At 42.5% G+C, this 24,351-nt stretch overlaps 1 protein-coding gene across 5 annotated transcripts in view; it reads right to left on the reverse strand.

Moving 5' to 3' along the window:
• The window catches only part of MSRA (methionine sulfoxide reductase A), a 366,455-nt gene that overhangs the window by 124,570 nt on the left and 217,534 nt on the right, over positions 1 to 24,351 (reverse strand). For all 5 annotated transcript variants that reach the window (XM_025394753.1, XM_025394751.1, XM_025394754.1 and 2 more), the window contains one exon: positions 1,032 to 1,136. In XM_025394753.1, coding sequence (XP_025250538.1) covers positions 1,032 to 1,136 — 105 coding nt within the window. The remainder of the gene's footprint in view (positions 1 to 1,031; positions 1,137 to 24,351) is intronic.

Genomic DNA, 24,351 nt, shown 5'->3' on the forward strand with positions numbered 1-24,351 from the left:
TTGCTGCTCTTGCCTCATCTCTGACTTTTGTCCTCTGGCAAATCGCCCTGGAATGGGATGGTTCTTAGAACCAGCACGCAGGACCCACCAACCTGTGCTGCTACAGGCATATTAAGAGCCCAACATGAAGCACAATATACATTTGGAGAAAAACTTCACTCATCAAGAAATAACAATGCATATCCACTACACAAAAATCTGACACCAAATGGAAAATACTTTTGTGAAATAGACTGATTGCCAAATGAAGAGGGTTTGTGAAAAGTCACATCTATTGCACAGGACTTTTCAGTTCATAAGCCGCATAATATCAGATCATCATACTGGCAAAGCAGGGCCTGTAAGCCTGCTGGGATGCGACCTGGAAATTGCTTCATTATTGAATATTACAATGATATTTGCCAACATGGAATACTTTGCTTGTGTATGCATTTGAATAAAATTTCCAGCCACCATTGTTTATAGCCCAAATATATTAGTATCTCCACATAACAAATTCTAAAGAGGACAAATGAAATATTTAAATGAGCAAGATTTGTGGACCTAGTGAATACTGCATTTTACCTGTATGTTCTTTATCACCACAGACTTTTTTTTTTTTTTTTTTAAATCAAACCTGATAACGTCAAAAGATGAGAAAGGCTAAACTCAGAGAAATAAAGAAACCATAAATCAGGAAACTTTGGAGCTGCTGGAAAGACACTTTAATTTTGTAGACAAAAGACTGCATTAAGGAGGAATCATGCAATAATCAAAGGTGAACGGATCGCTATTGTCTGGCATCTTCCTCTGTGGGAATTTTCCCACCCCTGACAGCTGTAAGGGGGGCAGGGGCGTTGAATGTGGCTGTGCCTTTATTCTCTCACCCTTTTTCTCCCCAGCCCCTCCTCTCCTCCGTCAATAAATGTCTGCAATCATATTCTTGAGCTCCTGTGTGATTTCAAGGTTCATCTCTTCCATGCAGCTCAAACACTAATTATCCCAGCTGTAATTAGTAAGATAATTAAATACTGGCTCACTCATCACTCTACCTTGGGTCGGGTCGTGATTCTCCCAGAAGACCTTGAGCAGTTCCTCAAAACTGATGTGTTCTGGCTGGTACACCACTCGGACGACTTCTGCATGGCCAGTTTTTTCTTGGAAGAAACAAAACGTACAACTGAAATTTACTGACAACATCAATTTATTGCAAGTTTTTTGTTCACAAAAAACCAACAGTCAAAAGCTGAAACTCTACCCTCTGAAGGAAGAATGGAAGCATGATTAAACTTTAGCTAACAGTCTCTCTCAAGGCTCTGTTACTGGTTCTTTTTCCATAAAAGCATACAGTTCTCCTCTAGTGAGCTTGCTGTGATGACTTCTACATTGTGCTCTGATAAATTGTTTTAAGTTCATGAAAAAACAAACATTGGTTTTCAGGTTTCTAAGCTCACTCTTGGGAAATCTTACGGATCCACCCTGACATAGCGCTCAAGATTTGAAACTCTGCAAACGGAAAGAGCCAATTTATTTTTATCATCACTCCATGCTTTATGTAGTGAGCTCAGCTGCACCACAGTGAGATGGTGCCAGGGAGAGAAACCTGTAAAAAACAGGATGATCACTCGTTCACATGAGATCAGTAAGTTAACAGAGGGACATACTCGCTGTGCTGTTAACACCGGGACAAGGGTCAGATTTAAATACCCAGTAGGGTGGTAAGTGTTTTCTCAGCCTAATTCATATCCATGGTAAACAATGACGGTGGCATATGTCTCTTTGCAGGATCCTCTGTAGGCCTGTTCTCAGTGGTGGTCCTGAAGGTTTGGTGGATCAGGGGTGGGTATTTGCAGTACTGCTTGTACCTGTGAAATTCATGTCCTTCCTTTTTTTGCAGTCTTAGAGCATGGCAAATAAGAGATCCCTCCATACTAAGATCACTTGGCTATATAAATTTTTTTTTATCAGTCACCTTATGTGTAGTAAAGAATTTGGCCAGCCGGGCGTGGTGGTTCACTGTAATCCCAGAACTTTGGGAGGCTGAGAAGGGTGCATTACCTGGGGTCAGGAGTTCGAGACTAGCCTGGCCAATCTGGTGAAACCCTGTCTCTACTAAACAAAAAATTAACTGGGTGTGGTGCCAGACACCTGTAATCCCAGCTACTCGGGAGGCTGAGGCACAAGAATTGCTTGAACCTGGGAGAAGGAAGTTGCAGTGAGCTGCAATCGCGGCACTGCGCTCCAGCCTGGGCAAAAACAGCAAAACCCTATCTCAAACAAAACAAAACAAAACAAAACAAAAAACAAAAAAACTTGGCCTTGCCCAAAGAGAGGTCTGGACTTTTGTCCTCAGCTTCTGGAAGATAATGTGTGTCATATCCAATGCTGGGCACACTGGGTCTCAGGATGGAACCAGCTACATCCAACTGTCTTAGGGTGAGAGTTGGCCATGCTACAAAGACCAACCATGTGAATTCGGATCACATGGTATCAGAACACCTGGGGACTGAGTTCAACCACATAGGCAATCAATCAATCAATCACGCCTACACAATGGAGCCACAATAAAAACTCTGGACATTGAAGCTCAGGCAAACTTCTCTGGTTGGTGGTAATCTGCATATTGTTACACATAGACACCAGAAGGTCAGCATATCCTGACTTCAGGAGAGAAGAGAACAGAAGCATTTGGAGCCCTCCCAGCCTCTTTCTTTAGCTAATTGTGAGCTGCAACTTTTCCCTGTAAGACACTGTAACCATGAGTATAACAGCATTCAGTGAGTTCTGCGAGTCCTTCTAGCAAACTATCAAACATGCGAGTGGTTTTGGGAATCCCCTGAACTGGCACCTTAATCTGCAAAAGTGTCTTCCAATATATCAGTCATCTCACTTTAATTCTCACAACTGTCCAATGCTGCAGGTAGGGAAAGTAGAAATCCTTATTGTACAAACTGAAAAACGATGACACATATAAGTTAGATTTGCCCAAGGTCACACAGCTAGTGAATTTCTGGGCCATAACCTGAAAAAAGAAAACATACCTTCTGACTTCTGGTCCAGGGCTCTAACCAATACATCGAAGGAAAGAGCGCAAGGTGAACATTTGGAACATGAATCCAGAAAAGAAATCTATTCATTATCTTTAATTTGATCTTTTGATTAATATTTAAATTTCTTCTGATGGTAGAAACAGTATTTGCAGATAACATTGAAGCTTAGAAAATATGAGGAAGTATAAAAAAGAAAATACAGGCCAGGCGCAGTAGCTCAAGCCTGTAATCCTACCATTTTGGGAGACCAAGGCAGGTGGATCACTTGAGGTTGGGAGTTCAAGACCAGCGTGGCCAATGTGGTGAAACCCCGTCTCCACTAAAAATACAAAAATTAGCCAGGCGTGGTGGTGGGTGCCTGTAATCCCAGCTACTCAGGAGGCTGAGGCAGGAGAATCACTTGAACCTGGGAGGTGGAGGTTGCAGTGAGCTGAGATCATACCACTGCACTCCATCCTGGCATCCTGGGTGACACAGCGAGACTCCGTCTCAAAAAAAAAAAAAAAAAAAAAAAGAAAGATAAAGGAAAATACAAATCACCTATACCCCTGCCACATAAGCAATATCAATAAATTTTATGAATCTCTTCCTGGGTGCCTACCAGATGTGTGCACGCACACGCGCACGCGTACACACACACACACTTTCTTCCATTGCATTCATTACAGCATGCTTTCCTCTCTTACCATTATATCGGGAATATTTCCCCATGTCATTAAAACTTTTAGAAAACACCATCTATAATGAATACACAACTCTCCATCAGATGGTTGTCCAGCTACTTATTCAATCACTCCTTGTCATCAGGCAATCAGACTGAAATATATTTTTATCCATAAATGTAAATATTTTTCCATGCTTCTGAAGCTGCCTCAAGCCTTAGTTATATAAATGGAATTTCTAAATCAATGTTTCTAAACATTTTTAAATTTCTTGATGCCTAGTTCCAAACTGCTTTTCAGTAAAGTTGACCCAGTTTTCTCTTTCCATTGGCAGCATTTTTGAAGGCCAGTCTCAGTCACCATTACAATGTTTTTAATCCTTAGCAATTCATAGCTGGGAGACAGTATTCTATTGTTTTATTTAGGATGAATTTATATTATTAGTGAAGTAAAACATAAATTTCATGGTTATTAGCAATTTTAATTTCTTCTTTGCTCTAATTGGCATACTGCGCTATTAATGACTATGTTAATATTTTATTATTAATTGGTTAGTCCATGTAATTTTAATTCAAATACTGTAGTCATTCAAGTCAGCATCTAAACAGATTTTATGCTAAAAGATATGAAAAGAATGACAGTGGAGAGTTTGAGGAAAAGATACAGGAAGCATAATAATGTGATGGTAAAACTACTCTTGTTCTAGTTTAACATATTATTTTGTAATTTGAAATGTTTAAATAAGTGATTCAACTATATAAGAACTAAAAATCTCTGAATATTAAAAATGGTAATATGTTATCAACATGATAGATATATTTGGCATGAGAAACATTGAAACCACACTGAAATATAAGCAAAAGATGTAAACAGGCTATTTCTTCCTATGTGAAGAAACACATGTAAATTGAGACATGCAAAATGTCAACATTTTTAGTGATCAAAATGAAAGTAAATAAATGCATATTAAAACACTAACATATTAGCTCTTATTTTATTTAATAAAACTGCTTAGAAGCATCTTAGTGCTGTTGAGGATACAATGAAATGGTGCCCTTACTTGGCTAGTGACAGGGTAAAATCACTAAATCTGTTCTGAAACCCCATGGGTATACGTAGCAAGAGCCACAGAGATGCTCATTTGCCTTAAGTGATCCAGGAAATCCATCTCAAAGGTATAACTTCAAATAATAGAAAAGATATACACATGCAAAAAAAAATTCACTGTCATTATTACCATGGTAGAATACTATAAGAAATACACAAGCCAAACAAAGGGAAACAAATGTGGTATACTCATAAGATGAAGTTTCACAGAACCATTAAAATACCACATATTTTACTATCGTACACATAGTGAAAGCTGTTACTTTACTATTTAGTGAACAACAATGATATGGTAGCCACTTATCTACTTGATGCCATTTAATGCTCATAATTTTTTCCCATTTTGATAAAATGAACATAACATAAAATTTACCATCAGATTAAGTACTTTCACAATGTTGTGCAATCATCACTATCATCCAGTTTCAGAACTCTTTTCATTTCGCAAAACTGATATTCTCTACCCATTAAATAGTAACTCCCCATTCCCCCTCTCCCTGGACCCTGGCAACCCCCTTTCTACTTTCTTGTCTCTATGGATTTGACTTCCCTAGGGACCTCCTATAAGTGGAATCATACAGTATTTGTCTTTTTGTGAATATCTTATTTAACTTGGCATAATGTGTTCAAGGTTCATCCATACTGTAGCATGTGTCTGAATTTTCTTCCTTTTTAGGGTTGAGTAATATTCCATTGGGTGTATTTTGTTTGTTTATCCATTCATCCATCAATGAACATGTGGGTTGCCTCTACCTTTTTGCACTGCAAATAATGCTGCTGTGAACACAGACATACAAACATTGCTCACAATGATTTTACAAGAGAGATACGGTCCCCATTAAACAGAAGAGGAAATCAAGGTCTCCCTACAAGTTTTTTTCACACAACAGTGAGGAGGTAGGAGGATTCAGTCATAAGCCAACCAGGTTTCAACCAGAGATGAAGCTCAATCTCCTACTGTGACCTGAGCTTCTGAATGGAGAAACCTGAAGCCATTAAGTGATGGCAAATGTCACACAGGCTGTGACCCAGATGAGAAATCATAGCTGTGTGGTAATTGAAACGAGGCTGTCAAGAATATTTTATGGGATTAGGCTCTTCTTTCATGACAGCAATATGGGGTCAGGGAAGATTTCCACTCGCCAGCAAACACTTTCAGACATAATCTGCCACTGACATTATTTGTGGAGAGGTTTAAAAAAGCTTGGTTGTTTAAGAGAAACTACTACCATTCAAATTCAAGATTCATTTGCCTTGACAAACAGCACAGTGATGCTCTTGCCAAACTCACCTTTAAGTTTCTTTACTTTATTTCTCCAAAGTAAAAGAACCTGTGTAAAAATACACAGTGCAAATGATCAAAAGGATTAAGGGACTCAGAACCACTTACAGAAATACCCACACTTTACAGGAACCAGCCAACGTGCTGGGCTAATTTCATTCCAGAGACCAATCTGCAAATACTTTCTTGTGCTTCCAGAGATAAAAGGCCAGATCTTAAAAATACTTCAAGCCGTGTCTTCACATAGCATCGCGCAAATAGCATGATAGATGTGACGTGCAAACATGCTTGTTAACAATTCACAGCAGCATTACAGGGGCTTTAACATTGTTGTTCAAAAATATTTTGAAAGAAAAAATGAAAAGGATGATGTCCTCTCTAAGCATCTCCCTCCACTGCCTTACCCCGCAGCCCCAGAGGAAGATGAACAAATGCAGAGGAGTTGATTAAAGGCAGCCATTCCTTTCAAGACGAAGCATCCAATCCAAGAGGAGACATAAGGGCATGACCTGGGGCCAGGAAAATCAGGCATTCTGGGGCCATCTAGCTACGTGGAAGCTAAGTCATCCATGGAACCAGATGCCTTTAAAGAGAATCCAAGATAAGTCAGTGTTTACAGTCCTCCTGCATAGCTTCCTGTCCATGGAGAAAACGTCACCTTTGATTCTTCCAGGCTAGGGTATTTAGATTTTGCTACTGTTGGGCTGCTGGGACAAGAACAAGAGAGTAGGGAACTGGCCCACGCAGTAGATGAGAAGAGAGAGGCAGCGAGCTGTGGTGAGATGTCAGCAGGTAGTGGTGAGGAGCAGATTGTCGGGGCTGGCCTCCTGGCTCTGCTGCTGGGCAGCTGCATGACCTTGGTGGGGTCTGGGACAGGAGGCAAAGCTGGTCCACACCACAGCTCCCTGGCAAATGAGCCATGCCTTTCCTCGGGACCCACACCCATGCTAGGGGGCCTTTATCTACCCAACCACTCTATGCACAGTTTCTTCACCTGCAAACTGGGGGATTAGTGTCTGGCACATGGGACGTAATTCTCTACATCTTCTATAATTCTCAGTTGTATTATCATAATTATTCTCTAATCAGCCGTGATGACATGGGGAAAAACTGGAATAGAAGTCACAAGAAGTAGCTTAAACCATCATTCCAACACAGAGTTTAATACCTTTTTGACTGTGATCCTGGGTGTCCTACTTTTTTAGATGGGAACAAAATATCTCTGTGACAAAATAAACATGAAATGAGGTCATCTGTGGGAAAGTATCTGGGAAGTGTAAAGCTCTCCATACACAAACACGAGGTTTCTATTGTTATTGTTATTAACTTTTTGTGTTTCCTCACAATGGATGTCTCCCCCATTAGGACTCAACTCTAGGAGAAAACACATTATTTAAGGAGGCCTCCTTCTTATCAAACTGAATTTTATCTCTGTAAATGTCTAACTCCAATTTATTCACTCATTCTAGAAGCCTCGTTGTGTACACTGCTGGTCTGGGAACTGAGCTTCCTCTGTTGGAGATGGCAGCTCAGCCTTCATCCACACCCCAGAAAGGCCCAGATTCTCATTCTTTTGATGAAGTGGCAAAAGGGAAAAATCGCATTTCTCAAATGCAATTACCCAGTTTAGAATCAGAATTTTTCTAATTATTTTTCTTTTCTAGTTTCTTATTAAGCCAGGTTTAATGAGCAAGTGTTTAATCCAGGCAGAAAGACACCTCCGGAAGTGGGGCTCCAGCAGCAGGAGCTGAGGCTGGAATCTTGCCTCCCTGGAGAGGCTGTTTCCCATGGCACCCTGACAACGACTTCCTCTGACAAGAATCTTTGTCTCAGAGTCCATGAGACCCGGGAGAGGGCAGAGGCACTGGGGCTGAGCTAGAGGAGAGGCTCCCACTGCTGCCTGGGCTGCGGATCCAGAGTACAAGGCCACCTCACCAGGGGGTGCCAAGTGACCACAGGCCGGGACGGGTGGCCAGCATCATGGAACAAACATATGTGCAACTCAGACTGGAGTTGAGAATGACACCCCAAGTTGGGAGGCAGGTCTCATGTACAGGAGATTTGGGAGGGAGGCCGAGCAGAGCCATCAGAACCAAGAGCAGCTCAGCCTGCGTGGGGTCCCAGGTAGGGCTCATCTAGATGAAACAAGCGGGCCTCCAAGGGTGACTGGGCCAGCAGCCCAGTCCCACGTGGTCTGTGTAGATCCCCAGCTCTGTGTGTGAGAAGGAAGGAGTAAGAATGAGAGCAGAGCCTGTGCCTTCTGGGTAGGTTTGATGGGGACAAGAAATAGGAAATGGGAGAGGCAGTGCAGTGTGATGGTCCCCCAGCAGGTTCCTTAAAGGTGTGTGTCCACTGCTTGAGCCTTGAAGTCAGGTGGAGCTGAGGCCATGGTGCCCAGCTGAGGAGCAGACGTCCCTGAGAACCCAATGCCCTGGAATGTATCTGAGAATGTAGCAAGACAAGCAGTCTCATCGCCCCAACACAGTAGGCAAGGAGCCAGGTAATTAGCTTAAAAGCAGTTTGGAGATGGGAGCAGCATGTTTCTCTAGAGTTGTCCTGCCACCCAGGAGTGCCCGGCATGTAGGTTCTAATCAACTCATCTATCGCCAAGCTGGCCTTGTCCAAGTCATTCTTTCGGTCTCTCAGCAACCTCCCAGTTTGGGGGAAGGTCTTTCTATTCAATCCAGGTTTTTCTCATACCAGAGGCACAGAATTGAGGCCCACAGGCAAGACCTGTGCACACAGCCCCCACCCCGCCCTCCCCGGCCCCGGTCCCATTGCTCAGGGTTCCTGGACTCTGTGTGCTGCTGTGGGGAGGGTTAGGGGAAGACAAATACCTGGTTCCCTGAAAAACAGCACAGCCGAGTGGGTGCCCCTCCGATATGAACTGGGCTCTGCTCTAGACCACGGTGCAATGAGAGCCCTGTGCAAGGAGGTCGGTCACACTGTTCCCCCACGTCCCCACCAGCCATAGACTGTCACATTGCAGTCAGCAGGATGCCTGTCTAGACAGATGGCTGGGCACCACCCAGACCAAAGGAGCATGGAGTGGAGAGCTCAAGAACTCAGCTTGGGAGCCAGAGTGCCTGAGTTGGCATCCTGGTCACTTAGCAGCTGTGTGACCTTGGCAAAGCCCCTTCCTCTATGGGCTTTAACTTCCTTACCTGCAAAATGGGGACACTGATAGCACCCACCTCAGGGGACTGTCATGGCAATTAGTTCAAAACTCCACGGGAGGCATTTGAACAGTCTGGCCCAGCACAGGCAGAATAACTCGGCCAGTATCACCTTTCCTCATGGCAGCATTGCTAGTATCATTTGACTGCTACTATGACTTGGTTCCCAAGGTCCTTGGTCAGGGAATCTATGTCTAAAAGTTTCCCAAAACGATTCTTTTTTTAAAGTTTTTATTTATGTATTTATTTAGAGATGGAGGAGTCTCACTCTCTTGCCCAGGCTGGAGTGCAGTAGTACAATCTCGGTTCACTGAAACCTCTGCCTCCCAGGTTCAAGGAATTCTCCTGCCTCAGCCTCCTAAGTAGCTAAGATTATAGATGCATGCCACCATGTCCGGCTAATTTTTGTATTTTTAGTAGAGATGGGGTTTCACCATGTTGGCCAGGCTGGTCTCAATCTCCTGACTTCAGGTGATCCTCCCACCTCGGCCTCTTGAAGTGTTGGGATTAGAGGCATGAGCCACCATGTCTGGCCCAAGATGATTCTTAATGGTAAGGAAGGGTTGTGAACCACTGGTCTACAGCCCTGCAGATCCTTGAGTGGTCAGCTCTGAGCCTGTGCTGTCCTGTGTCCCAGCACCTGGTGTCCCAGTCACCAGGAGACACATGTAGCCCTAGATGGCAACGAGGAAGAGGGGCAGGAAATGAGGGGAAGGAAAGGGAGGGAGGAGAGGGAAGGGGAGGAAACAGGAGGGGAGGAAGGAAACAGGAAATGAACCCTTTATGGAGACCTACAGTACAACTGAAGAGGAGTCTGGGGAAAAGAGACACATCAGACCTTTCTTCGCTGTCCAGTAGATGATTCCCTAGTAATAGTCAGCTATCCACTAGCATACAGCACTCACTAAACATCACACATTGTTCTAAGCTCTTGACGTGTATGGACGAAGTTAACCCTCGTAAAAATCCTGAACACGTTCTAGTAATATTCCCATTTTTGGAGGCGGAAACAGAGACAGAGAAGTAGAAAAGCTTGTCCAAAATAATTCAAATATCAAGTGGGGGAGGCTGGACTGGGGCCCAGGCTGATGCTCAGAGATGCAGACGCCTGGAGGAGAGCATTGGTGGGCGCTAAGCAGTCACGCCTGAGCAGTCACACGAACACCAGGACGTCAGATGCACACGGAGGAGGTGGCCACGGTGGATGACTCGTGGGGCGGGGAGGGCATCCCAAGCAAGAGCAGGAATCCAAATGGAAGCAGCAGCTCATCTTTGTTGCTGCAAAGCCACAAAGTGGCTCACGCAGCAACTTACCCGCGCACCTGGCTACCACGGGAGCTGCTGAGCTGGCCCGCATAGGGATGGCGCGCCCCTGCTGCAATCCTATGCTACGGGACAGGAACCTCAGACTCTGCCTTCAGACGGTGTCCCGTGCCCCCAAAACTTCTAGATCCACAGACTCACGTCAGCATCGCAGCCACCCTTGGCCACTGGGGTGAATGCTCCTATGCCCACTTTACTGACAGGAAAGCCAAGGCTCAGAGCTCATGAGGGACTGAGACTCACGAGGGACTCAGAGCTCACAAGGGACAAGCCTAGCCAGAGGCCAGCAAGCCCTCCTCCCTGCTGCTTCTCCACACCTGTCATCTCCGTCCCCTTCCCTGGGGCCTACAGGAGCCCTTGGCTGGCCACCAGGGCCCCCCATCACTGGTATGACAGCAACCTGGTTTCCCCCACCTTCCCCAGGCCAGGCTAACCCCTCACACCCACCACCAGCTCCTGCTGTCCCCAGCCTCTAGGGCTCACCCGTCAAGCCCTCTCTGCCCTCAGGGTCGCCCCAGCTCCTGCTGTCCCCAGCCTGCAGTGCCCCAGGCTACCCACAGTCCAAGCCCTGCCTGCTCTCAGGGTCCCCTTGAGTCTTGCTTCCTCCAAGAGGCTTCTCTGAGCTGGGGACCCCAGGAAGAGGCACTGTGCAGGGAGAGAGCCCAGCCAGTGCGATTCTGTGAGACTGACTTTGTCAGAGCAGGGCTCTTCCACTGAGTCACCTCCCCTGGGGCACCCCACAGGGTGGCTCAGAAGAGGACTGATGGTGAAGGGAGCAGGCAGCGTTCAGCAATGGCACAGAGAGGAGATGCAAACAGTGGTGCTCCCTCCACACCCGGCCCTGCCGCCCCGTCTTACTCCACTTGGGATCAGTCCCATGCGGTGCAACACACGAGTGCTCAGTGCTTACAAGTGTGTGCTTAGTGACAGTGGCTCTCCTCTGTAGGTCCCAGGACTGGGCACGTGAGTGAAGTTAATAAAGACGTATGGGCCGGAGGAGCCCTTGTGCTGGATCTTCCCACCACTTACTTATCCTTCATCCGGAGGGGGCATCTGTATGGACCCCAGTGCCATTTACCTGCCAATGACCAGTCCCTAGATGGACTCCCACATGCACACTGTGCTCCAACCCTCTGTCCCTAACCACCGAATTCTACAGAAACCTCACTGCAAATCCTAAAGCAGACGTGGCTACTATGCAGAGAAAGGTATTAGACACAACTAATGCAACCAGAATACTTTACTGTACGGGCCAGCACTGTTTTATTTATTAATTAATAAAAACTGATCAAATGCCTGCTAAGCTCCATGCACGGTGCTGAGCACTGTGGAGTCCACCGTGACTAATGTAACGATGGTGACAACGAACAACCCTTGTGCCGTGGGAATTGCCTGGAGTCCGAGTCAGGCAAGAAACTGCTCTTTAAAATAAAAAGACTCAACTTAATTTATTTATCCTATAAGCAAGATGGAGGGGAGATGGAGACACAGTAATTTTTTTTCATTAAATAATAACCATTCTTCAACCTCCCTCATCCTTTCCCTGCCAACCAGACTTATCCAAACCGTTCAACCAAATCAAAGAGCACACAGAATGATCCAGGTGTTTGAAGGGAGAAAGGGGCGAGGGTGGGTGAATAATACCTCCCCTTTTCCCATACGAGATTCAGAACACTACTTTTCTCTTGCTAATTAACTACAAAGAGGTAAGATGTCAGCTCGGTTTCATCTCCAGCTCCTGCGGATAGAAAATGTGATTTCCAACAATGTACTCATTATAAAAAAAAAAATCCTAATACATCAAAATTGGATGCCCTGTGGAGTTCATTATAGGATTTGAGGAGTGTCTATACTGTCATTTTATCTTGGCTTTTTTTTTCTTTTGTCTCATTCGTCACATAAAGTGTCCGACGAGAAACATAAGCTTTAAAAAGCATCCTATTGATTGAAAAGTAGAAAAAAATACTGGTGAAGCAATTGTGAATCTTTTTGTTGGCCCGTCATGGGGAGACACGATGGAGAATTTATGATCCTCTGGTGTATATTTTATACAGACATATCCTTCAGAGATTACGCTTTCAGAGGAGTGCCATAAATATAGCTCACTACTTGATCAAGAAAAGTTCTCAAGAAAGCAGTCAACGACAACCACTAATTCTTCGTGCACTGGAGGTTTCTAACTGGTACAAAGAAAACCAGTAGGTAGAAGCAGGTAACAAGGATAGCAATGAGCCACTCCCTAGTTTCTGTATCCAACCTGCTGATTATAGAGGCTGGCCTTCGCACCCAGTCCTAACCCTTCAAGCTGGATTTTTCCAGAATAGGAAGGGTATGAAAGGACCCCTGCCCATTTTCTAGATTGGCACCAAACTCCTACTCTGCCATGAAACAGGGAGGGATTAGAAGATATGGGCAAAACCCATCTGTCAAGCAGGGACCATGGTACCCTTGCAGCCAAGAGAACCAATACAGTTGATTAAATGGCCTTTTAATACTAACAAGGGCATTGCAGACTGAGAAACTATGATTCCTTGATGCTACTGAATTATACCATCAAGTTTAAAAAGAGGTCTATGTGTACCTTGTGGTCAGTGGGCTACACAAGAAGAGTGGTTCACAATTTGACACCTTAGAATTCCTTGTGGAATTCTGAAACATACTCTCACACCTCCCCTGCCACCCCACCAATGGAATTCCGATACAGGAGAGCTGGGGCAGGCCTGGCATATGCATTCTCACAAAGCCCCATGGGTGCTTCTGATGCAAAGTTGGGAAAGGAACCATGAACTTGGGCATTTGATGTATGTGGCTAAACTATGAAGGAGGAAATGGACAGAAGATTTTTTTTTTTTTTTTTAAACAAAGTCTCAGAATTGTAAGGGACCTGAAAGGTCATCTAGCCAAATGGCATACTATATAGTTTAGCCCACTCCAACCTCCACATGACCATTTCAAGACAGGGCACTCTCTACTTCTCAAAGTAGTTCATGCCACTATTGGGATATCCTAATTGCTAGAAATCCATGCCTTTATTAAGTCAACTTCTGCCCCCTCCTACTCACAGTCCAGGCAGTGCTTCTAGGGACCTGCTCACTCCTCCACGATGGCTTTTAAGAAGGCTGAAGCCATGGGGCACTATGGACAGGTAAATAGCACCGACTTTGGAGTCTGAAGACCTACATTTGAGGGCATAATCTGCTAGAGAAGCCACTTAACTTCTCTTAGCCACAGGCTGCTCATCAATAAAATGGGCATACTAATATCTGTCCCATCAATCTTAGAGGATGGTTAAGAGCAATAACAGCCATAAAGGGGAAAGCACAAAGCACTCTGGGAACTTACCGTGGTAATTAAATCTATGATATTATTGCTAGTTCTTACGTCTCCATATACTAATAATGATCAGCCATGGCATTGCAGAACTTCACTATGAGACGCCAGAAGCTTTCAAATGTGTAGGATCTAGGTTAGTATAAACAGAACGACGTGGACTGCTCTCCAAGCAAAGATAGGTTTCTCCGGGTAAGCTGCCAAGGGCAGGTTTTCCTAAAAGTGTCTGTGTTCCACATTAGAGTTAAAAGACAACTAGAGAGGCCCTACAATCATGATAATAGAAGGGGTCTTTGAAATCAAGTCCAATATTTTTTCATATTCTTCAAAAACCATTCTAAACTCTCCATGGGATAGATGAGAAAAGGCACTCCATACCAATTGACAGCACAACAGGGTGACTATAGTCAATAATTTAATTGTACATTTGAAAATAACTAAAAGAAAATAAATGGATTGTCTGTAACACAAAGGATAAATGCTCAAGGGGATGCAGATCCCATTCTCCATGATGTGATTCCTACACACTGTGCATCCTGTATCAAAACAGCTCATGTACCCCATAAATATATATACCCACTACCTTGATACATAAGATAATACACCTATCATCTTGTATATCCCATAAATAGACCTACTATGTACACACAAAAATTAAAAAGAAGGTTGGGCGCAGAGGCTCACGCCTGTAATCCTAGCACTCTGGGAGACCGAGGTGGACAGATTATGAGGTCAAGAGATCGAGACCACCCTGGCCAACATGGTAAAACCCCGTCTCTACTAAAAATACAGAAATTAGCTGAGCATGGTGGCGGGTGTCTGTAATCCCAGCTACTCCAGAGGCTGAGGCAGGAGAATGGCTTGAACCTGGGAGGCAGAGGTTGCAGTGAGCCGAGATCGCGCCACTGCACTCCAGCCTCGCGACAGAGTGACACTCCATCTCAAAAAAATAAAATAAAAACTAAACATAAATTCAAAAAGAAAAAAGAATAAAAAGAAATGGCACTCCTGTGGAAGCTCGCCACTTCAAACACTGTGGCTGCTGCACCATTTTTGCCAGAGAGCTACCTCACGTCACCTAAAGAAAACGAAAATGGCCTATTCGTTTTGCACATTAGCCACATTACAGTTGCTTTTTAAGTGTATATGGTAGTAACACATTCTCCCAACTTGGATGGTAAATTATTTACAAATATCTTACATAGGAATGATGTGGCAGGATTGCCCAGGAAGCATGGCTCTAACTATTAATAATAAATGTAAGTATATTTTTAGTCTAAATATTTTTGAAAACAAAGGAACTAAGAACCAAGCCTTCAGATGTGTTTATAACTTACACCCACACTGAAATACTGCCGGTGGTCTGAGGAAAGTCTTGGCCTTGCCTCCTAGACAGTGCCAAAAGCATCAGTTATTTTACACCCTCACCCCCACAAAAAAATCAGTCCAACAGCTTTACCTTAAAAGCATGCCAACAAGACAAGCAACTGAGGCTTAGTAACTTTATAAGCGACTATGTAAATACCAAATAGAAACTCTTTAGAATATCTGCACAGCACCAAACCAGCTGATTCTACAAATTGAGTCAAATAGTCTACTTCATGTATTCCCAATAAGGGTGGTGTTACTTCAAGGGAGCAAATACTGGTTCTTGGGGGGACAAAAACATCATATAAAAGTGGCTATGGCCTCTAAAGGGCCACAGTACCTAGCCTGGCACATAGTGTATCTGTGGTATTAAATTTAATGGAAGGGGGTTGGGGGAGACAATTAAGAGAGAAATGTCTAAAAAGGCTGCTTAGGGTGACTATAATTTTTTAAAGCCTGAAAAACACTAGTCTGATTCAATCCAATATCAGTACAATCAAAATGGTGACCAAACCAACTACAACTTCAGCCTCATTTTCACTTCTGTATGGGGCTCATAATATAACATCACAACCACAGGAGGGATTCGTTCACTAGGTATTTACTAAACCCTAGCATGAGCTCTGAGTACTCTCTGGGATGCGGCCAAAACATGATTAAGACAGGTCCTGACCTCAAAGAGCTCACAGTCTAGGAGGGCAGAGAAACAAGCAAATGGCAACTCCAGGATGAAGCAATTACTGCTAGGAGAAGGGTAGTCTCAGAGTTCACCCGACCCAGCTTGAGAACGCAGGGACAACTTTGCAGAGGGAAGGGTGACTCCAGTACTCTTAACACCAAGCTCTACCATAGTCCCCTTGACCCCTGGGTCTCCCTTACTCTTGGCAACTTCACATCTGTAGGATATCCAGGTCTGAAACAAAAAAGGAGAGCATTCACCTAGACTACATGCCTTTACCTGTCGTTATTTTAACTCATGAGAGAAACAAAGCCCTGAGCAAAAATTCAGCAGACCAAGATGCTAATAGTAAGCCCATCTCATGAGAACAGTGTATGTCTCAAAGGGGCTCTCTCAGTAACAAACACCAGAGCCCCAATTCTGGACTTCAGGTAGCTTGTTCTGTATTATTCCAAACTCTGCACTGGACTTTTCCTGACTTGAGATTCCCAGTTACTCTGTAAGCGTAGGATGATGATATCTTAGATTGGTGTAACACTTTTGTAGCTCATATAATCCTTTCATATGCATTAATTGCCTATTAAATCTTCATGGGAACTCCATGATGTCTGTTTCACATTTCAAAGATGAGAAAACTAAGCCTCAATGAGGCCAAATTATTTGCTTAATTCAGGTCATTCAGGGCCCAGTAGGTTTGATTCCATAATTTCATGCTCTCTCCCCATAAACATTGGAGCTAATGGTAACTACTAAATTAATGATACTAATGGCTTCATATAGATGCAGATTAAGCTGTAATTTGATTGATATTGGGAATCTTTTAGCCTTGACTAGTAGATCTCTGATGATAGCCAGTAATTAATGTAGGAGCTCCAAGACATGCCCTGAGGAACACACCAAACGTTTCAACAATGAAGAGCTGGGAAACTGTGCCAAGGGCATTGGCACTGTAGCCAAAATACTTGATTTGGATGAATCACTTAACTTCTCTGAGTCTCAACTTCCTTGTCGGCACAGCAGTTATAATAAAAATGACAAGAAGGCATGCTATAAAGATTACATTATACACGTATGTGAATGCACACACACAGGCTTTAACTATAAAGTGTGGTGATACTTAGTTTCTCTACTCCTGCTCTCTGTTCCAGCCTGATAAGGCAGGAATTCAATACATGTGAGCCTTCAATCTTGGCTGGAAGCCAACGATAGAAGAAATCCAAACACATGTGATACACTGAGCCTGCTCTTGGGGAACTCACCCAAACATTGAAAACACAGGATAGAAAGCGTTAGGTGCCATGGGAGGGGCACAGACAAGTGCTTTGGTTTAATGGAGACAGTATATCTAACTGGATGTTTGTATTAGTCTGTTTTCGTGCTGCTGATAAAGACATATCCAAGATTGGGCAATTTACAAAATAAAGAGGTTTAATCGTACTTACAGTTCCACATGGCTGGGGAAGCCTCACAATCACAGTGGAAGGCAAGGAGGAGCAAGTCATGTCTTACATGGATGGCATCAGGCAAAGAGAGGAGGGCTTGTGCAGGGAAATTCCCCTTTTAGAACCATCAGATCTCATAAGACTTATTCACTATCATGAGAACAGCACCAGAAAGACCTGTCCCCATGATTCAATTACCTCCCACAGGGTCCCTCCCACAACACATGGGAATTCAAGATGAGATCTGGCTGGAGACACAGCCAAACCATATATCAATGTTGAAAAACGGGAACTATTTAGACACACACAGGTAGAGGTAAGGCTGTTTCAGGTGTTGAAAACGACAAGCACCATAACACAGCAGGAAGACCCTAGAATGGATAGGATGACTTAGACTAACTGAGCCACACCATTCCTGCTGGCAGACATGGTGCCCAATGCCCACAGCATCAGAACCCCACAGCTCCCTCTGGCATGCCTGCACCATGAAGCTCCCTCCAGCTGATGGGTACCCTTACCCAATTCGTTGTGATTGTTCCCAAACTGGTTTAGGCCAATTGCACTTTGTCTTCTAATTAGAAATTTTAATTAAATGTCACACATTCAGAAATAAAAGCAGAAAAACACAGCTTTGTTTCTATTAAAATTAATTTTTAATTTTGTTTTAAAAAAAAAACTGTCATTCAAGGTAACATAGATAAGCTTAGAGGACATTTTACGAAGTGAAACAATCCAGGCACAGGAAGATAAATACCGCATGTTCTCTCCCATACATGGAAGCTAAAAAAGTTGATCTTATAGAAGTATAGAGAGTAGAGTGGTTACTAGAGGCTGGGAAGGAGCAGGGGGAAGGGGATATAGCAAGAGACCAGTTAACAGGTACAAAATACAGTAAGATGGGAAGAATAAGTCCTAGTGCTCTAGAACCCTACAGAATGACTATAATTAACAATTATTTATTATATATTTTCAGACAGCTAGAAGAGCAGCATTTGAGGGTTCCCAACACAAAGAAATGGTAAATGTTTGAGGTGATAGATATGCTAATTATTCTGATTTGATCATTACATATTATATACGTGTATGGAAATATCACCCTGTACTCCATAAATATGTACCATTTTTATGTGTCAACTGAAAATAACAAAACCAAAAAATAAAAAAAAAAAAAAACAAGTGAAATGCTTTAGAAAGCTCAATAAAAGAAAGTAGCTAAAAATACTGTCAAATTAAATGCAGGCAAGACTACCCCATAAGATTAGGAAGGGTGGTTGTCAGGGGCTGGGAGAAGTGGGGGATGCAGAATTGGTATTGAATGGTCACAGAGTTTTGGTTTTACAAGATGAAGAGAGCTCTAGTAGTGGATGGTGGTGATGACTGCATGACAAAGTGAATGGGTTCCATACTACTGAACAATATACTTAAAAATGGCTAAGTTGGTAATTTTTATGTTATGTGTATTTTCCCAGCTTTTTTTTTTTAAAGAAAAAAAGATTGGGGAGGAAGTCATGAAAATCTAGATAAATTCTGTGTTCAAATTGCTATACAAATGTCTTTAAATTCTCACTAGATTTTAAAGATGCAAAACTAGAGATCATTTGATAATACTAGTGGCGAACAGAGCTTGTTCCGGATGAGGTGCAGTCTAAGCGGTTTACATATACTAACTCATCTAATTCTCCCACCAAACCAATAAGAGCTGTTTTTATTATATCCATTTTACAGATGAGGACAATTAGGCACAGAGAGGTTACATGGCACAGCCACCATCACAACACCACTGAGAGGCAGAGTCAGAACCCAGACCTCCATAACGTAGCTCCAGAATCTTCACTCCTACCTCCACACTGTGCTAAAGAAGGAAGATAAGGAGCTACTCCAAGTAGGCAGGGGACCCTTGGTCAAAGGAGAGACACGAATCCAATGTTTGGTACAATAACGTACATTTAAGTTTTGTTTGTTTGTTTTAAAAAAGGTTTCTGTAAACCCTTTCAAAAAATGATTCATTCTATGCTAGGCATGTTGGCTCATGCCTGTAATCGCAGCACTTTGGGAGGCCAAGGCAGGAGGATCACTTGAGGTCAGGAGTTCGAGACCAGCCTGGCTAACATGGTGAAACTCAGTCTCTACTAAAAATACAAAAAAATTAGCCGGGTGTGGTGGCAGGCACCCACAGTCCCAGCTATTCGGGAGACTGAGGCAGGAGAATTGCTTGAACCTGGGAGGCGGAGGTTGCAGTGAGCCGAGATTGCGCCATTGCACTCCATCCTGGGCAACAAGAGTGAAACTCTGTCTCAAAAAAAAAAAAGTAATAATAATAATGATTCATTCTCTCTTTAGTCAGTTTTCCTAATTAACCAATTATCACTCAAGAAAAGCAGAAAAGCAGTGGCAAGAATGTAAACTAGTACAACCACTATGGAAAACAATGTGGAGATTCCTTAAAAAACTAAAAGTAGAACTACCATTTGATCCAGCAATCCCACTACTGGCTATGTACCCAGAGGAAAAGAAGTCATAATACCAAAAAAGATACTTGCACATGCATGTTTATAGCAGCACAATTCACAATTGCAAAATGTAGAACCAACCCAAATGCCCATCAATGAGTAGATAAAGAAACTGAGATATATATATATATATGATGGAATACTACTCAGCCATAAAAAGGAATGAATTAATGGCATTCGCAGCAACCTGGATGAGACTGGAGACTATTATTCTAAGTGAAGTAACTCAGGAATGGAAAACCAAACATTCTATGTTCTCACTCATAAGTGGGAGCTAAGCTTATGAGGATGCAAAGGCATAAGAATGACAAAATGGACTTTGGGGACTCAGGGGGAAAGAGTAGGAAGGGGGTGAGAGATAAAAGACTACAAATTGGGTTCAGTGTACAGTGCTTGGGTGATGGGTACCACAAAATCTCACAAATCGCCGCTAAAGAATGCACTCATGTAACCAGATACCACCTGTTCCCCAAAAACTTACAGAAATAAAAAATTTAAAAAAAAAAGAAAAGCATTGGATAAGACATTTCTTCTATAGTTCACCCTAACTGGAGCTTGGGATGCTGTTGTGGTATGGGAAAGCAGTAATGTCAGCCCACATTGGCAGTCAACACAAAGCAGCTTTAGTTGCTGGACAGAAGCACAATACTCCTCCTAATAAATATGAAGAGGGTTCTGAAGGCAGCTAAAACTGATGTGCAATTTTTGTATGACAAAATGCAGGATCCATTGTGATACTGAAATCTAAGAGATCATCTGAATGCATCTTGCATGGTTTATTGGAGTGGTAACTTCTGCAAGAAACCTTTCCCCAGCAAAGAGAAGGGTGAGTGTGTGTGTGTGTGATGTGAATATATGCAATATGATGTGTCTGCACCTATCATCTGAACCGGCTGGGCTTTCAGGAAAGTCTTTTGGGCCAGGTTTAAGGAAGCTCTTGAAGCTAAGAATGGAATTTTCTTCTATCTTCAAAAGCAGTCTGCAACACTATGCATTTTCTAAGGGTTAGGACTCGTCTCTAAATTTGGGGGTTTGTGGAGGGAGGTGGAAGGAGGCTAATTACATGCAAGTCTTTTCCTCAACACAGTATACAGAGGAGAGCTGATGAGAGGTATAAAAGTAACCTGCTTTTCAATGTCTTTGATGGAGAATTCTGAATTCCAGGATCGACAGTACAGATTTGGTGTCAAGAAGGTGCATTGATAAGAGTGGAAAGTATATTTTCAACATTACTTAGCAGCCCTGTGTGGGACACTTGGTAGTGATAAGGTCCAGAGGTATACTGAATACAAGGGCATCCCCACTCTTCCTGCTTTATACTCAGCTCATATCGCCGCCACTGACTGATCAGAGAACAGACAAAAAGGTAATGGTATATTTGCATCAAGCACAGTGCCACTATGGCTGCTCTGTCACCGGAGACTACAGAGACAATAGGGCTGGACACCAAGGGGTCAGAGAATGGACACCTGTCCCCATGTCCCCACAATGTCAACTATGCTGGCAAATATGGCTTCGCTGGGTTTGCAAAATAACAGAAAACATCTGGATCAATGACTTCTGTAGTTTTCATCTTGGCAGATATCCATTATGGAGGTGAGTATAAATTATATTTCTGGGCGATCAAAATAGCTGATGAAAATAAGTTCAAAGTGACTTTCAAAATATAAATTTCAAGCCGCAGATACATTAGTAATGATTTCTGCACTGTGTTCTCCATCTTGGCCCTTCTGCAAATTACAGACAATCCTACCTTGTCAGGTACTTACTGTAGAGGTTGGTGAGAGGAGAATGTTTATAAAGCCTGTTGGCTTTTGTGGATGAAAGGTTTTTGATTAGTACAAATTATAAATTATTACTATTCATTAGAAAGGACAAATGAATTATTTCAGCTCCCAATGCATCTCTGCCATCCACACACTATTGTACATTGGGGGAGAGTCTGGAAGAACCCACTCTGTTCCCAGCACAGCTATTACACAAAACTATATCCCTCCACCTTCGAAAGAACACTTCAGAGCAGCCTGAAAAACCTGCAAAGTAAGCCCCATATTTCTTTGTCCCTTTATCTAAAAAGCAGGAAAAAAAATATAATTAGAAACGTGGCTAAGAAGCCGTCACTATTGTGCTTGGTGATAAGCTTCAGATGTTTGGATCCCAGCTCGATAATAGCCTTCGTCTTGATCAGCGCCCCTTTACAAAGCAGGCTGCTACTTCACAGACAGGGTGGGGTCAAGGTTTCCGGCACAGAGAACAAAGTAAAATTCCCCACAGAGGAGCCACTCCATAGAACCCGGTCATTGTGTAGATTTGATACCATTTTCCCCTGTAGCACATGCCGGAAATCATCTCTGAAAGACCATTTCTTATGGATAGCATTTTTCTAAGGTGTGTTATATATGGTGTACTGGCTCCTACGTTCACTGCACTTGCATTGTTTCAGGATTCTGATTTTGCAAAATCACACTGTCTAGGTCGGGTGTGCTTGTTAGTAAGCACTGCCGCATTGTCAAGGCTGTGCCATCCTAGTGGGTTTCTAGATAATTACACCTATGAGGGTGAGAACTGGAAAATTACGTTCATGTCAGCCTTCTCCATTCATTTTCATTAAATCAATCCTTTTTGATAAATAAGGCAAACTTTGTTATTCAACATTTCCAATGGTGGGGAGAAGTCCAGGAGAGCGGCAGAGAGGGAGGGGTGAGAGAGAGTAAGAATCAGCACAAACAAATTTAAAGTAGTTTTGAGCTGTCATAATGTATTGGTGATTTTGGTAGAAAATGCTTTTTTCTTTGGTAACAAGCAGCTTTACTGAGATGAAATTCACATACTATACAATCCACCTATTTAAATATAACTCAGTGGCTTTTAGTATATTCACAGTTAGGTAATCATTACCGCAATCAATTTTAAAACATTTTTTATCACTTCAAAAAGAGACTCCATACACTTTAGCTATCATTCCCAACCCCACCATCTCCCCCGTCCACGCTAATGACTAATGTGTCTGGTTTCTGTCTCTACAGCTTTCCCTATTCTGGACATTTCAAATAAATGGAATCATACACTCTATGGATTTTTGTGAGTGGATTCTTCCATGTAGCACATCTTCAATCTCAACCATGTTATCGTGTGCATGAGTTCATGCTGTTGTATGTGTATACCTTATTTTATTTATCCATTCATACATTGGTGGGTGTCTGGATTGTTTCCACTTTATGGCTATTTTGAATAGTCAAATGCTGCTGCTATAAACATTTGTGTACAGGCTTTTGCATGGACACAGGTTGCCATGACTCTTGGGTACATGCCTAAGAAGAGAATTGCTGGGTCACATACTAACCCTATGTTTAACCTTTTAAGGAACTGCCACACTGGTTTCCAAAGTGACTACACTATTTTCCCTTCATACCGGCAGTGTATGAGGGTTACAGATATTTTTTAAGTTGTCTATCTTAAGACTATTAGACATCCCTATCAAAAAGGTAACTTTAAATATTAAACAACTCAAATGGGAAAAATCACAATTACAATGTTAAAGTCTTTAAAATGAATTATAATGGAAATGCTACCATCAAAACGATTAGGATACAGCAATGGAAATTTATAATTGTAATTATATTATTAGAAAGGAGCAAAAAGTAAAAACAAAAAACAACAAAATAACAAGTTAAAAAGAGAATGACAATGATACAAAGGTATTTGAGGACGGAACTAAAAGAGAGGAGCAAAAATTAATGAAGCATAAAACATTCTATAGAAAGGTTCATGAAGCTAAAAGAGTTGATCGGGGGAAAAAAAAGAGAAAGCACAAATAAATTATATCACAAATAAAAGGAAGCCATAACTACAGATGCAGTAAAGCTTAAAAAGATAAGAAAAACACTGCAAAAACTTCATGTCAAAAATTTCTTAGAAAAATATAACTTCCCAAAGTTGGCCCACGGAGAAGAAAAAGCAAGGCTGAATTATCTTTAATAACTATTTTTAAAAATGGATTGTAAGTTAAAAAAAATGTTTTCCAAAAGGAAAGTATCAGGCCTAGTTGTCTTTACAGGTAAATTCAACAGACTATTCAAGAAACATATTTGCCACATTTAATGCAAACTGAGTCACAGATACTTGAAATAGCTCCAGAAGCATACTCAGGATCACATCATACATATATACATATTCACGGCCTATACGAAGTCAGTGATGGCGTAATAGATGCTAAATATAGCACGGGACTCAAAAGAAGAGCAGTATGGACGCTACATTCAGGTGTCAAACATTGCTCAACGGCTCACAAAATATCTTGTGTCCCCTAGGTATTAGTTTCAACCATATGAAACTGTTAATACTGAACCATTTTTTAACTACTTAAATGGCAATTTTGTGCATTTCAACCTTGCCAGGCATGGGGATGCATCGGAGGAAAAAAGCTTTTGATATAATGGGAGA

This window comes from Theropithecus gelada, chromosome 8 (assembly GCF_003255815.1).
Source record: "Theropithecus gelada isolate Dixy chromosome 8, Tgel_1.0, whole genome shotgun sequence".
Classification (NCBI taxonomy): Eukaryota; Metazoa; Chordata; class Mammalia; order Primates; family Cercopithecidae; genus Theropithecus; species Theropithecus gelada.